At 46.1% G+C, this 14905-nt stretch overlaps 1 protein-coding gene across 1 annotated transcript in view; it reads left to right on the forward strand.

Moving 5' to 3' along the window:
* The window catches only part of IGF2R (insulin like growth factor 2 receptor), a 137853-nt gene that overhangs the window by 80372 nt on the left and 42576 nt on the right, over positions 1 to 14905 (forward strand). The window contains exons 19-27 of the mRNA XM_034963192.3: positions 1225 to 1404; positions 7185 to 7286; positions 8781 to 8882; positions 9665 to 9857; positions 11350 to 11520; positions 12306 to 12449; positions 12556 to 12731; positions 13330 to 13417; positions 14209 to 14424. Coding sequence (XP_034819083.1) covers positions 1225 to 1404; positions 7185 to 7286; positions 8781 to 8882; positions 9665 to 9857; positions 11350 to 11520; positions 12306 to 12449; positions 12556 to 12731; positions 13330 to 13417; positions 14209 to 14424 — 1372 coding nt within the window. The remainder of the gene's footprint in view (positions 1 to 1224; positions 1405 to 7184; positions 7287 to 8780; positions 8883 to 9664; positions 9858 to 11349; positions 11521 to 12305; positions 12450 to 12555; positions 12732 to 13329; positions 13418 to 14208; positions 14425 to 14905) is intronic.

Raw genomic sequence — 14905 nt, forward strand, 5'->3', positions numbered from 1 at the left:
CGTATAGTCAGTCCTCTTTATTCACAGATTCTGCATCTGTGAACTTGCCTACTTGAGAACACGTGTAACTCCAAAATCACCATGCGGAACACTTTCTCAGTCATTGTTGGAACGAGTGTAGTGGCCCAATGTGCATAGTACCCGACAAGCCTGTTCTGGTTGAAGTTGAACAGGGGGACACTCTGGCCTCTTGTTTCTGCCTCACCCTGAGATGAGCAGGGGATGGAGAGGGCAAGGCAGTGCAGTGCAAAAGCTCCAGCCCTGGGGCCAGTTGGACGGGGTCTGAATTCCAACTCTGGCATCTCAACTCAGAGATGCTCCAGAGCTGGAACTTCCGCGCTGCACTGCCTGGTAAGGTCTCCCTAAGAGAAGTTTCTTGCCTAGAATTCACACTAAAGCCTCTTCAAACATGACTTGCTCCCTTGTGTTCTGAAAGTTTAGTGGGGCAGCCTTAGGTGAGCCACTTAATACTCCTTAGCCTCGTTTTTCCTTCTGTAAAATAGAGAGAGTAGAATCTGTCAGCATGAGTTGTCTTGGGATTTCAGATTTATAATCTGTGTGTAATAGGTTTGTTTGCCTGATGTGCGGCCAGTCAGTACACCGAGACATTGGGGATTACAGCCGAGAAAGAGTTTAATTGTAGGGCAGGCGAATGAGGAGATGAGAAGAAACCTCAAATTCACCTCCCTAAGGAATTTGGGTTGAGGGACTTAAGGGGTTTGGAGCGGGCCAAGGTGTGGGGATTGTTTATTGGTAGAAGAGTGCAGGGTGAAGTCATCGGATGGGGAGATGAAGAAACTGCATTTGGTTCCCTGTAGGGAGGTCTTCATAGTGGTTAGTGTCAGCCGTTCCACCGGAATTCAGGATCCGAAGAACATCTTACACGATTCTTGAACGAAAGCCTTATGATTCCAATGCCAGTGATTCTTTCTGTAGCAATAATGGGGATGTGACTAGTATCTAGTGCTACATGACTTTCAGTTACAGGCCAGCATGCAGCCTGATTGGTGCTTAATTGCATGCCTGGAACGCAGCATGCAGTTGTTGTTAACTCTTTGAGGATGGTTTCCTATTCCATATGTAATAAGGGGATTTCCCCAGGAGCAGTGGTTCTGTATTCAATAATTCATTGTTTGCTGCAGCTTTATAGAATGTAACCACCACCAATAACGAATCGACTGTATCTTCAGGGGGAAAAGCCTAACAAGACTGGTTTTCTTGCAGGGCTCCTTCACTGAAGTGGTTTCCATCAGTAACTTGGGAATGGCAAAGACCGGCCCGGTGGTTGAGGACAGTGGCAGCCTCCTTCTGGAATACGTGAATGGGTCGGCCTGCACCACCAGCGATGGCAGACAGACCACATATACCACGAGGATCCATCTCGTCTGCTCCAGGGGCAGGCTGGTAAGGCGCTGCTGCTGGCCGGTGACCTTCACTGCTGCATTTTTTGACTGAGCGTTGCCTTATGTGTCTCTTAACAGCAGCAGTCTTGGGGTGGGTGGCGGAGCTAGGCCAGTCTTAGTTCTGCTTAAGGTCAGTGTGCGGTATATATGTTCACAGGCAGGGAGTGATTTGTGGTACCTTCATGGCTGCGATTTCTGAAGTGTAAGCCTCATCTTTTGCTGCGGAGTTTGAGGCTCTGGTGACATACACTGTTTCCTGGATTTTTTTTCTGAGTCGTACAGACATTATCTTGCCTCTTAGTTCTTGTGAGTTGAGGATCGTGGCAGTGGAACGGGGCTTAGAGATAGTTTGGCCCTGTAGGGGCCAAGGGAAAGCTTCCCTTTCACCCTTTGAAGTTTCCCTGAAAATCAGCTGTCAACAGGAGAAAAGACATTAAAATTTTGACGTGCATAGCACCGGGGAATAAATAGCGGGAGAAAGATGACCCAGTAGCCTAATGCAACACAGAAGGTTATGTACCCTATTTCACAGGGGAGAGGGAGATAGGGGATGTAGACAGTTCTTTTGACCGGGCAGCAAATGATTATTTGGGAGAAAGAATGGACAGAAATTAACTTGCAAATGATTCTCTTTGGAGCCTGAATGAGGAAGGCATTATCTTGTGCACAAGTCTGTCCAGGTGTGATTGCTGTCCTCAGTCTTCTTTTGTGGGATAGATAATGAGATTTCCGAGTTTCTTTTGGAAAGAAGCCTTCTTGGTCAGGTAAGGAAATTCCAGAGAAAGTCTCTCCCTGTGCTTGAGGGTGGAGGTAACAAGGCACGGTTCAAAGGATGACCTCGATTCTCAGGCAGCTTCTCAGCATGTCAAAGCACAGATCCTTGGGGTATTGCTTTCTGAGCCCCAGCAGTCCAAACCACAAAGACCACAGATAGGAATCTGAGGCTTGGTATAGCTCAGGCCTATGGGTAAACGATGAGGGCTGTATGTGTAATACAAAACAGGAATAAGAAATTAAGGCTGAGGGCTGGGCACAGTGGTTCAGATCTAACCCAGCACTGTGGAAGGCCAACATGGGAAGATCACTCACTTGAGGACAGGAATTGGTGACCAGCCTAGGCAACATAGTGAGACCCCATCTACAAAAAATTTAAAAAAAAATTTAGGCAAGTGTGGTGGCTCATGCCTGTAGTCCCAGTTACTCTGGAGGCTGAGGCAGGAGGATTCCTTGAGCCCAGGAGGTTGAGGATTCAGTGAGCCATGATTACACTGCAGCCTGGGAGACAAAGCGAGCCCGTCTCAAAAAAAAAAAAATTGGGAGGCAGAGGTAGGAGGATTGTTTGAGCCCAGGAGTCTCAGACTAGCCTGGGCAACCTAGTGAGACCCCATCTCTACAAAAAATTAGCCAAGTGTGGTGGTGTGCACCTGTAGTCCTGGCTACTTGGGAGGCTGAGGTGGGAGGATCACTTGAGCCCAGGAGGCAGAGATTGCAGTGAGCTGAGGATGTGCTACTACACTGCAGCCCCTTGGCAACAGAGCAAGATCCTGTTTCAAAATAGTAATCATATAAACAACTTCAGCAAAGTCTCAGGATACAAAATCAATGTGCAAAAATCACAAGCATTCCTATACACCATTAACAGACAAAGAGAGCCAAATCATGAGTGAACTCCCATTCACAATTGCTACAGAGAGAATAAAATACCTAGGAATCCAACTTACAAGGGATGTGAAGAACTTCTTCAAGGAGAACTACAAACCGCTGCTCAAGGAAATAAAAGAGGACACAAACAAATGGAAGAATATTCCATGCTCATGGATAGGAAGAATCAGTGTCATGAAAATGGCCATACTGCCCAAAGTAATTTGTAGATTCAATACCATCCCCATCAAGCTACCAATGGTTTTCTTCACAGAATTGGAAAAAACTACTTTAAAGTTCATATGGAACCAAAAAAGAGCCCACATTGCCAAGACAATCCTAAGCAAAAAGAACAAAGCTGGAGGCATCATGCTACCTGACTTCAAACTATGCTACAAGGCTACAATAACCAAAACAGCATGGTACTGGTACAAAACAGATATATAGACCAATGGAACAGAACAGAGTCCTCAGAAATAACACCACACATCTACAACCATCTGATCTTTGACAAACCTGACAAAAACAAGAAATGGGGAAAGGATTCCCTATTTGATAAATGGTGCTGGGAAAACTGGCTAGCCATATGTAGAAAGCTGAAACTGGATCCCTTCCTTACACCTGAGACAAAATTAATTCAAGATGGATTAAAGACTTAAATGTTAGACCTAAAACCATAAAAACCCTACAAGAAAACCTAAGCAATACCATTCAGGACATAAGCATGGGCAAGGACTTCATGACTAAAACACCAAAAGCAATGGCAACAAAAGCCAGAATAGACAAATGGGATCTAATTAAACTAAAGACCTTCTGCACGGCAAAAGAAGCATGGATGAAGCTGGAAACCATCATTCTCAGCAAACTGTCAGAAGGACAGAAAACCAAACACTGCATGTTCTCACTTATAGGTGGGAATTGAACAATGAGATCACTTGGACACACGGTGGGGAACATCACACACCAGGGCCTGTTGGGGGCTGGGGGGGAGGGATAGCATTAGGAGAAATACCTAATGTAAATGATGAGTTGATGGGTGCAGCAAACCAACATGGCACATGTATACCTATGTATCAAACCTGCATGTTGTGCACATGTACCCTAGAACTTAACATATAATTAAAAAAAGGTATTAAAAATAATAATAAAATGAATTAAGGCTAGGAGGTAGAGGAGGTGAGTGGGATTGATGTTGGCCCTGAGTTCCTTAGCCAGGGGACAACAGCAGACTGTGTGGAGTTTGCTCTGCTCTTCTCTCCATGGAAATGCTTTGGGGCCATTTTATACAGTCCCAATTGCTTCTGTTTTTTAATTGGGGTAAAATATATATAACATTAAACTGACCATTCTGACTGTCTTTGGGTTACATATATTATACACATCTCTGGTGTCCTGTATTTATCACCAGTATCCATGTCCAGGACTTTTACAGGGTCTTGCTGTGTCACCCAGGCTAGCGTGTAGTGGGTGTAATCATTGCTCACTGAATCACTGCAGCCTCGACTTCCTGGGCTCAAGTGACCCTGTCACCTCAGCCTCCTGAGTAGCTGGAACTACAGGTGGAGTTACCTGTAGTTATCAAAATGGTTTTTAAATTTTTTGAAGAGATGGGGGGTCTGTCTATGTGGCCCAAGCTGGTCTTAGAACTCCTAGATTCAAGCAGTCCTCCTGCCTCAGCTTCCTAAAGTGCTGGGATTATAGGTATGAGCCACCATACACAGCCTAGAAGTTTTTTGATGGTCTCAAATCTAATTTGGAAAGGAGAGCTTTATTTCTCATAAAGATTTGCAGCCTTCAGGGTGGCCATTTCTGACAGGCTGGGAAGTGTAGCCTCAGGCCAGAAGCCAGAAACAAGCACTGGGAGGGAGGAAGACTAAGACACGAATGGATGCTGAACAGGTTAGTCAAGTATACATATTCAGCAGGTTACAGGAGCAGCTATGCATATTCACGAAGGGATGGCACACACATGCGTGGTAGGCAACATGTATGCAGCATGTGTCCCCATGTTCATTTTGGATTGAAGACATAACATTTAAATATATTACAGTTGGGCCCTGTATGTCGAAAGGTGAAGCAGAGGACATGAAGGCCCTCTGTGTGCAGCCTCCTTAAAAGGCCAGGACCACCTGGGAGTTGTGGTCTCTTATCAGCAGGGAATGCTGGTCGATTGTTGTGTTGTCAGAACCGCAAAAAGGGATGGACGTTGTCAGGTGGTAGGTTGATACCAGCAGCAGAGTCTTTCAAAAGGGTCGGCTTCTGTTTAGCACTTAGGGAAGAAAGCCTAGTGGTTAACGAGGAAAGGGGTGTAATGTGGTATGTCTCACCTCCCACCCCGTCATGGACAGGAATGCAATTTTTAAGTTTCTCTGGAGTCCCCTTGGCTAAGAGTGGGGTGTGTTCAGTCAGTTATGGGGCTTAGGATTTTATTTTCATTTCTTATTACCTGTAATTTTAGATTTATACCAGGGTCATGTGTTTTTGAGAAATTATCAAATGGTTAGGAGAGTGGAGAGACTGGAAGCCATGTTCATTATCAACTAAATTATTAACAATCCCTTGTTAAGGGTGTGTGGCAGCTTCCTCAAGCCCCACTGAAATGAGCCAGCAGGATGCGTTCTTTCCCTGCAGTGGCCCAGTGGACGCTGCGTCACTCACCTGCCTGGTCTGCTTTGTCATTGGCTAACACACTCTTTTTCCTGAGAGACACTTCCTTTAGAGTTGAAGATCTCGGTGATCAGGGAATGAATGACGGGCAGGCTGAGCTTGGCCCATGCTCTCTGCGGGAGGTGTTCTACCCAGGTTGTACACACTCTCCTTGGGTTCACCTGAGCTTGGGCCGCCCACTTCTTCTCTCAGTCTCAGGAAGGATTCAGGTTTGGTGTTCCACGGGGAGATGCCTAGGTTGCCCAGTTCAGCCTGCTGGTCTGTTTTGGGCACGTCTGTGCATTCCCTGCCTGTGGACTGCCCCCTCCTTCTCTGGTTTCTTGTTGCCATTGAGACACTGGGTAGTTCCAGAAAGTTCTTGGACCCTTGGTTTTCCAGCTTTTCTGTGATACCATATTTAGTTTACAGAGTAACTTCACATTGTTGTCGTGTCTCTCAGCACTCATATAGGGCCTGCTGCACAGCAGCAGCACAGGAAATACACTCACTGAAGGAAGAAAGGGCCACTCTCCCAGGGGTTTGCAGTCACAGAACTTTCACAGGCTAAAGCTCAGTCCCTTTCACAAGCACATTGTGAAGTGGAAGGAGCAGGTGTGTTTTTATTCTACTGCTAGTATTGCTGAGGCCTGGAGTGGGTGGGGGCTTTCAAGGGTAGAGAGCCCTTGACAGCCAAGGGTGTGGACTCAGTGTTAGTGGCTGTTGTTCCTGAACCCGTGACCCTGGGCAGGTGTCTTAACTTCCTTGTGCCTCAGTTTTCTCATTTGTAGGCTGTGTTTGTGGGTCACTGTGAGGCGCAGTTGAGAAATACTAACAAAACTCATAGTGCAGTCCTGGTGTGTGATAAACACTCCCTGATCGGCAGCTACCATTGCCTGTGTGGTGGTGGTGCTCTCACAAAGCTAATGGCTCTTTGGGGGAGCTTTTTATGGAAACATACACACCGAAGGGCACACAGATGATAACGTGACACAGCTGGGTGAGTGTCCATAAACTACATATCAAGAAAGAACATGCTTCCCCCTAGGAGCCCTCCTGTGCCCTCTTCCTGCCACTGCTGAGCACCCTCCTGACCTCTGACAGCGCAGGCCATTGTTGCCCAATCCTGAGCTGATGTCAGTGAATCCTACGTACCGTTGCCTTTGTGTATGGCTTCTTGCATTCAACTTTTTGTGTAGGGTGCTTTTCAGAACCTTGAGCTCAGACCTAGGTTTGGATCTGAATTCTACCATTTACTGCTGGCACGATTTCTATATTTCTGAATATCCAAGCGTAGGAGATTATTTTGTCTTCATAGGGAGAATGAGAACATTAAATTCTAATTAGGTAATGCACATTAAGTGCCTAGCTTATTGGCTGACTCATAATAAACATCTAGCAGATTTTGGCTATTTTTATGTCTCAGGCGAGTATTCTTTTGGTTCTATCAAGTTCCATGTTACTGTATTGACTTTTACCCTGGATTTGCCCATTCAGAACAGCCACCCCATCTTTTCTCTCAACTGGGAGTGTGTGGTCAGTTTCCTGTGGAACACAGAGGCTGCCTGTCCCATTCAGACAACGACGGATACAGACCAGGTACGTGTGCTTTCACCTGGCCCTTGTGCTGAGCTGCCTGCTGGACATCCTCAACTCACCCCAGTGTTCCAGCTCTGAACCGACCCCTGCCCCTTCTTTCTGAATCAGTTACTACGTTGCATTGACAATGGGTGTCTGCAGGTCACCCAGAGTTCCTCTCCACTCTGCAGCTCCCAGCTCCTGGGATAAGAACCAGGTCCCTCAGTCTTACTCTCTGCTCACTGTAGTTTCCTTCCTTTTGTTTCCATTCCTTTGTGCTTTCCATGTGGCAGTGGTATCCTGGTGGGCTCTGGGGCTTCTGCACCACCGGCAGATGTCTGACTAGTTGATACGTCACTCCACACCTAAACCATCTCAGTGCCTGTCCCCTAGAGGGTAGAGCCCGTATGTTTTAATGTGACCCTATCCATAGAGCACAGCCTGCAGGTGTTAATGTGATCCTGTCTATAGTGTAAGGCCTGTGTGTCTCTCACCTGTGCATAGGCCAGAGCCCACAGGTGTTAATGTGATCCTGTCTATAGGGTGAGGCCTGTGTGTCTCACCGTGGCCCTGTGTGTAGGGCAAAGCCCACAGGTGTTAATATGATCCTTTCTATAGGGTGAGGCCTGTGTGTCTCACCGTGGCCCTGTGCATAGGGCAGAGCCCACAGGTGTTAATGTGCCACTTTCTCTCAGTGCCTACTGGCTCCTCCCGCCTTCTGCCCGGGTCCATGCCCTCCACTTGTTGAGTGCACCCTGCAGGGCATAGTAGTAAGCTGCTCAGTGACGTTCTCTCTGACCTCCCCAAGGTAGTGAGTTGTTTTCACAGCACCGTGTATATTTCTTTATGGTGGGACCTGTTTGCCTTCCCACTTCCTGTTCTAAGCTACACTGCAGACTCTGGCAGCAGAGACCAAGGCTTTTCCAAACCAACGGCCCCAGCTCAGGGTCCTGGCTTTGTAACTGCTCAGTGAGGGCAGGATGCCAGGCACCCTGTTCATGGACAGTGTTTCTGGGGCTGTGGCCACCATCTCCTTCTCTGCATTCAGTGGACAGAGGGAGGCCCAGGGCAAAGTTAAATATGGAGAGGAGAGGATATCATTTGACAGTCACGTGGTCATACTTCCCATGATTACCTTAAGGGAATAATTGAGACAGAAAACAGAACATGAGATTTCTTAAGATGTTTATTTTCTTTAAGAAACTAATTTATGAGTCTTATGTTTCCTCTCCAACTTTAGGGAGTAGCAATAGTCTTCTTAGGGAAATGCAGTAGCCTTAACAGCTTCCAGGTGAGTGTAATTTCTGAGTCTGGGCACACACTTGGTATACTTCAGGGTGGTGTATTTGAAGAGGCTACATATAGGGCTACATTTTTGATAGGGATTTTGAAAGTAAATGGAGAAACAGTTTTGTCAGGTGCATACTTGCAGGTTTCTGGAGGTGCTGTATGTATGTTATGTTCCTGTGGAATTGGTTTGAATGCGCCCCTTTTTCCCCATTTTGTTTCCTGTAGGCTTGCTCTATAAGGGATCCCAACAGTGGATTTGTGTTTAATCTTAATCCGCTAAACAGTTCGCAAGGATATAACGTCTCTGGCATTGGGAAGATTTTTATGGTAAGAGCGATATGATGCATTTCCAGTTTGCTTTGAAACGGGGAGAGTGCATTATTGAAGTCACCTGCACGTGGTGATTTGAGAGAATTGCCCAGGCCACTGTGGTGGCAGCTCTTATTCAGAAGGAGATGGGAAAATCCAGATTTAAGGGAAAGATGAAGTAAAACCATTTACCACCATTCTGGCACAGTTCAGACGTGAAGACTGTTATTCTTCAAATAATAAGTTGTTCTCTTTAAGGAAACACTTTCTAAAGGTAGTGCTGAAGCCTGTACTCATTGTCCATTGGTCTCTCCTTACTGTATCTTCACACCAGAGAGCATAATTGACTTCATTTTTACAACTATAATATAATAATTTTTAATGGAATGATAACAAATTTAAGAAATGTAGGGTACCACTTTATATTTACTTGTAATTAACATGATTTCAATGATACATACTTTCTCATAATTGAAAACATTATAACATTATGACTTCTATGTCTTCCCTCTCTTATATATGGTACATTATTACATGCAGTAGATCTTACGCATTTATAGATACGGGGATGTATGAATTTAAATGATGTATAGATACTAAACCTTAAAGGCAGTTTATAGATACTGCCCTTTGGACTTATGTACTAACTGTACTAACATGCCAGAAAGTGGAAAGTTGGCAAGTTAACTAACAAATAAGAAACGTTTAACCTAGTGGGATTTGGAGTTGCTAGGGTTCTTGTCTATGGTGAGATACGAGGCATAAATTTGTTTGTATGGCTCTTACCGTCTGACCTGCAGTTTAATGTCTGCGGCACAATGCCTGTCTGTGGGACCATCCTGGGAAAACCTGCTTCTGGCTGTGAGGCAGAAACCCAAACTGAAGAGCTCAAGAATTGGAAGCCAGCAAGGCCAGTCGGAATTGAGAAAAGCCTCCAGCTGTCCACAGAGGGCTTCATCACTCTGACCTACAAAGGGCCTCTCTCTGCCAAAGGTGAGCTCAGAGCCATGTTGTTTTGTAGCTAAAAAGGGCCCTGGTGGCTCTGTGGCTGGCCATGCACCTTCCTGAGTGTAGGATGTGCACACTCCCCCGCCACCATGGGCTGTGCTGTCCACCTTGCTGCAGGAGCCATCACGGTGGTCTTCCTGCGTTTGACCTCGCAGAATACAGGGGTCCCGTTATCCGCGGCTTCACTTTCTGTGGTATCACATGGTCCGAAAATAATAAGGTATTTTGTGAGAAAGAATGAGAGAAACCACATTCACGTAACTGTCATTACAGATATTGTTACAGTTGTTCTGTTTTATTGTTGATCTCTTGCTGTGCCTAGCTTACAAATTGAGCTTCATCCTCTGTATGTGTGTATAGGAAACAGCATAGTATATATAGGGTTCTCAATTTCAGGCATTCACTGTGGGTCTCGGAACATATCCCCCCGCAGATAAGGGGGGCTGCTGTAGCCTGTATTCAACACAGCAGTCAGAGTGATGTTTCTGAAACATCACATCATATCACTTCCCAGCTCAGAGCCCTCGGAGGCTCTGCACGGTACCTAGAGTAGAAGCCAGTGTCCACAGTATGGCCATGGGACGCCCGTGGGGGCTCTCTGAGATGATCACCCCCTGCTCTTCCCGCTCGGCCCGCTGGCCTCCCTGTTTCTGATATAAACAAAGTGCACTGTCCCCCACCCTCCCCTCTTGAATCTTTGTACTTGCTCCTCACTCTGCAACCAGCACAGCTGCAGGCAGGGGTTTTCGTCTGCTTCATTCATTCCGATACATGGTAGGAACTTAGTATTTGTTCAATAAGCCAACGAATTAGAGTTACATTGTCTTCTAATGCTTGGATTGGTAAACTCGTGGGATTTAAATATTTTCTGGAAGAGTAGGAATGCCAGGATGTTAGGCTCATGGTAGAAACCTGTCATAACATAGGCCGCTGTTGCAATGTGTAAAGCTGTCATCACATAGGCCACCATTGCAGTGAGTGTGTAAACCTGTCATAACACAGGCCACCGTTGCAGTGAGTGTGTAAACCTGTCATCACATAGGCCACCATTGGAGCGAGTGTGTAAACCTGTCATAACACAGGCCACCGTTGCAGTGAGTGTGTAAACCTGTCATCACATAGGCCACCATTGGAGCGAGTGTGTAAACCTGTCATCACATAGGCCACCATTGGAGCGACTGTGTAAACCTGTCATAACACAGGCCACCGTTGCAGTGTGTAAACCTGTTGTAACACAGGCCACCATTGCAGTGAGCGTGTAAACCTGTCATAATATAGGCCACTGTTGCAGCGAGTGTGACCACTTTGTTCATGTCGAGTCCCTCGATACACACTTGGTGCCCTGGTGTCATTGTTCCCACGAACGGCTGTGAAGCTTGTTGCCAGTGGCGGCCTTGTCCTGTTGCTGCACTGTGCTTGTGGGCTGCGCCATGAATACTGTTCTGTCTCTTAAAATCTGGGCCTTCTTGCTTTACAGGTACCGCTGATGCTTTTATCATCCGCTTTGTTTGCAATGATGATGTTTACTCAGGGCCCCTCAAATTCCTGCATCAAGATATCGACTCTGGGCAAGGGATCCGAAACACTTACTTTGAGTTTGAAACCGCGTTGGCCTGTGTTCCTTCTCCAGTGGACTGCCAAGTCACCGGTAAGGCCGTGCGGCCTAAGAACTGAGAGGCCGGTCAAGAGTCAGTGTGTGTGTGAGTGGATATGAAGGTGTGTTTCTGTGTGTATGTATATTTGTGTGTGTGTGGTGTGTATGCTTGGTTTTGCAGGCAGTGTGACATTTCTGTTATATATTCTCTTTGAATGATGCCTAGAGTTGTAATGTTTTTCTTGAAGAGAATCTGACTATATAGTTAATGGTTTTAAGCTATCTTTTGGGATCAGATACATCTTAAGAACAGAGAAGAAAATGCAGAGGAAACACATTTCACATGTACTGTCAGAGCTTCTTATTTGAGGGTGAAAAAAAAAGAAAAAGATGTTAAACTCTCTAAGCTGTGCCCTGGAAGCTGACAGTGTATACAGGAGACCTTGACCTCTGGGATTGACCCTGCCCGCTCTGCAACAGTGGTACTTCCTTGTCAAGGGCAGTGGGGGTTTGGCTTTTTTCTTTAAAGAGTCTTTAGGGTCTCACTATGTTGCCCAGGCTGGCCTTGAACTCCTGGTCCTAAGTGATCCTCCTGCCTCAGCCTCCAAAGTAGCTGACTACAGGCGCATGCCACCAGGCCCGGCTGTGAAGGGCAGTTTTGAGGGACAGAGTGGGTGTGTTTTGTAGGCAAAGCCTCTCAGCCTCCCGTGGATTTCCTTATCCTCACAGTTAGGAATGCCAGGTTCACGCCTCCTCAGGGCTTATTTAGGGTGAAAGGCAGTTCTTGAGTGCTCACAAGGAGGCAGAGTTCTCCAGCGTGGTTTTTTGTTGTGTTTCAGACCTGGCTGGAAATGAGTACGACCTGACTGGCCTAAGCACAGTCAGGAAACCTTGGACGGCTGTTGACACCTCTGTCGATGGGAGAAAGAGGACTTTCTATTTGAGCGTTTGCAATCCTCTCCCTTACATTCCTGGATGCCATGGTGAGTTCTGCTTGGTCTCTTGATTGGCGTCTGTTCATTTTATTAGAGCATTTGACTCAAGGTCATCGCCTTCCTCATGCCCAAACCACTTATTCTGTTCTTCCAGGCAGCGCAGTGGGGTCTTGCTTAGTGTCAGAAGGCAATAACTGGAATCTGGGTGTGGTGCAGATGAGTCCCCAAGCCGCGGCGAATGGATCTTTGAGCATCATGTATGTCAACGGTGACAAGTGTGGGAACCAGCGCTTCTCCACCAGGATCACGTTTGAGTGTGCTCAGATATCGGTGTGTGTTCAGACCAGCAATGAGATGTTGTCCCTGGGTGACTCCATTTCCCATTTCCCTTGAACCTCTGAATCTTCTATCTTGTTTAAAACTTGCCTGTGTTTTCGTGGAGTTTCAGCCATTGCTAGGGTTTGACGAGAATGCACTCATTTCTTCAGGTCTTAAATGTTTAATAAATGTTACGTAGTTTGCACATGGAGGTCAAAGATTGGGTACTAACTGTGGCTATCATTTATTTAAATTTGTTTTTTTTTTTTTGAGATGGAGTCTTACTCTGTCACCCAGGCTGGAGTGCAGTGGTGCAATCTTGGCTCACTGCAACCTCTGCCCCCCAGGTTCAAGTGATTCTCCTGCCTCAGCCTCCCGAGTAGCTGGGATTACAGGCACCTGCCACCACGCCCAGCTAACTTTTGTGTTTTTATTAGAGACGGGGTTTCACCATCTTGGCCAGGCTGATCTTGAACTCCTGAACTTGTGATCCACCCGTCTCGGCCTCCCAAAGTGCTGAGATTACAGGTGTGAGCCACCGTGCCCGGCCCCATTTGATTAATTTTTAAAATAAACAGGAAACAAATCAGGCTGCTGATTTATATTACAGGGCTCACCAGCATTTCAGCTTCAGGATGGTTGTGAGTACGTGTTTATCTGGAGAACTGTGGAAGCCTGTCCCGTTGTCAGAGTGGAAGGTAGGACTGGGCCTGTCCCTACGAGTCATTTTAAATGTATAGAGTAGCAGACGTTCTGAACGATGCCTTAGATATGAGACCGTGTGATAACAGCCATAGCTGGGGTCATGAGACACACGCTAGAGGGAGGATAATTTCTTTTCCTTGAGCTTTTTTTTTACTGAAGCATATTGCTGATTTCACGAGTGACATTTTCTTGTGTGCCTGGATTGATGGGATTTTGGCGTCTGACGCTTGAAGACACTAATGTGGGGTTTGGTTTTGTGTTGTTTGATGAAGCAAGTCTTTATTCGGGGACCTAGACTTTCCTAGAAAGCTGTTTGCCAGGCGATTTGTATTATATATAAACAAAATCATGTGGAAATGGCTTTTAATGCCCATTTATAGCTGGTATTTACCTAACCAAAAATTGTAAAAGTTTTTTTTTTTTTTTGAGACCGAGTTTTGCTCTGTTGCCAGGCTGGAGTGTAATGGCGCCATCTCGGCTCACTGCAACCTCTGCCTCTTGGGTTCAAGTGATTCTCCTGCCTCAGCCTCCTGAGTAGCTGGGACTACAGGGTGCCTGCCACCATGCCCAGCTAATTTTTGTATTTTTAGGAGAGACGGGGTTTCACCATGTTGGCCAGGATGGTCTAGATCTCTTGACCTAGTAATCCACCCGCCTCGGCCTCCCAAAGTGCTGGGATTACAGGCGTGAGCCACTGCGCCCGGCCATTTGTAAAGCTTTTTGCTTGAAAATGTGAATGCGTGTGTGGTTGCAGTTGCCCTTCACTTCTTCCATGTTCTTGAAGGGGACAACTGTGAGGTGAAAGACCCAAGGCATGGCAACTTGTATGACCTGAAGCCCCTGGGCCTCAACGACACCATCGTGAGCGCTGGCGAATACACTTATTACTTCCGGGTCTGTGGGAAGCTTTCCTCAGACGTCTGCCCCACAAGTGACGAGTCCAAGGTGGTCTCCTCATGTCAGGAAAAGCGGGAACCGCAGGGATTTCACAAAGTGGCAGGTACCATTGTTTGTCGTTTTCCTTTTGTTGCAAAGGAATGGAATTAAAATATTAAAATATTTTGCTGAAGATGAATTTTCCCTTGAGTCAGAAACATGAGTGTTCTACTGTAAAAAAAAAAAAAAAAAAAAGCATATTAATGATATTTCGGATTTTGCTTGATTTTCTTAAACAGAGTACATACTGAAGGATGTTGGTAGAGCATGTCTATTTTATTCTTAGTTAGCCATGCCAGTTACTGACTCTAAGGTCATATTTCTCTTCTTTATTACAACATTGGGACACAGTGAGCTAGCCAGTGTTGGATGTTCTGGGGTAGTACTTGATAGCATTGAGTCACAGGGAACGCATTTAGTACGAGGTTTGGCTGTAGAAATTACAGGGCACGCTGTTGGTCATTCATGCTGTTTCAGCAGTTGGGCAAGATTTAAATACATTTAGGAACTTGTAAAAATGAAGTCAAAGTAGCTGGTGGTGAGTA

The sequence above is a fragment of the Pan paniscus genome, chromosome 5 (assembly GCF_029289425.2).
Source record: "Pan paniscus chromosome 5, NHGRI_mPanPan1-v2.0_pri, whole genome shotgun sequence".
In the NCBI taxonomy this organism is placed as follows: Eukaryota; Metazoa; Chordata; class Mammalia; order Primates; family Hominidae; genus Pan; species Pan paniscus.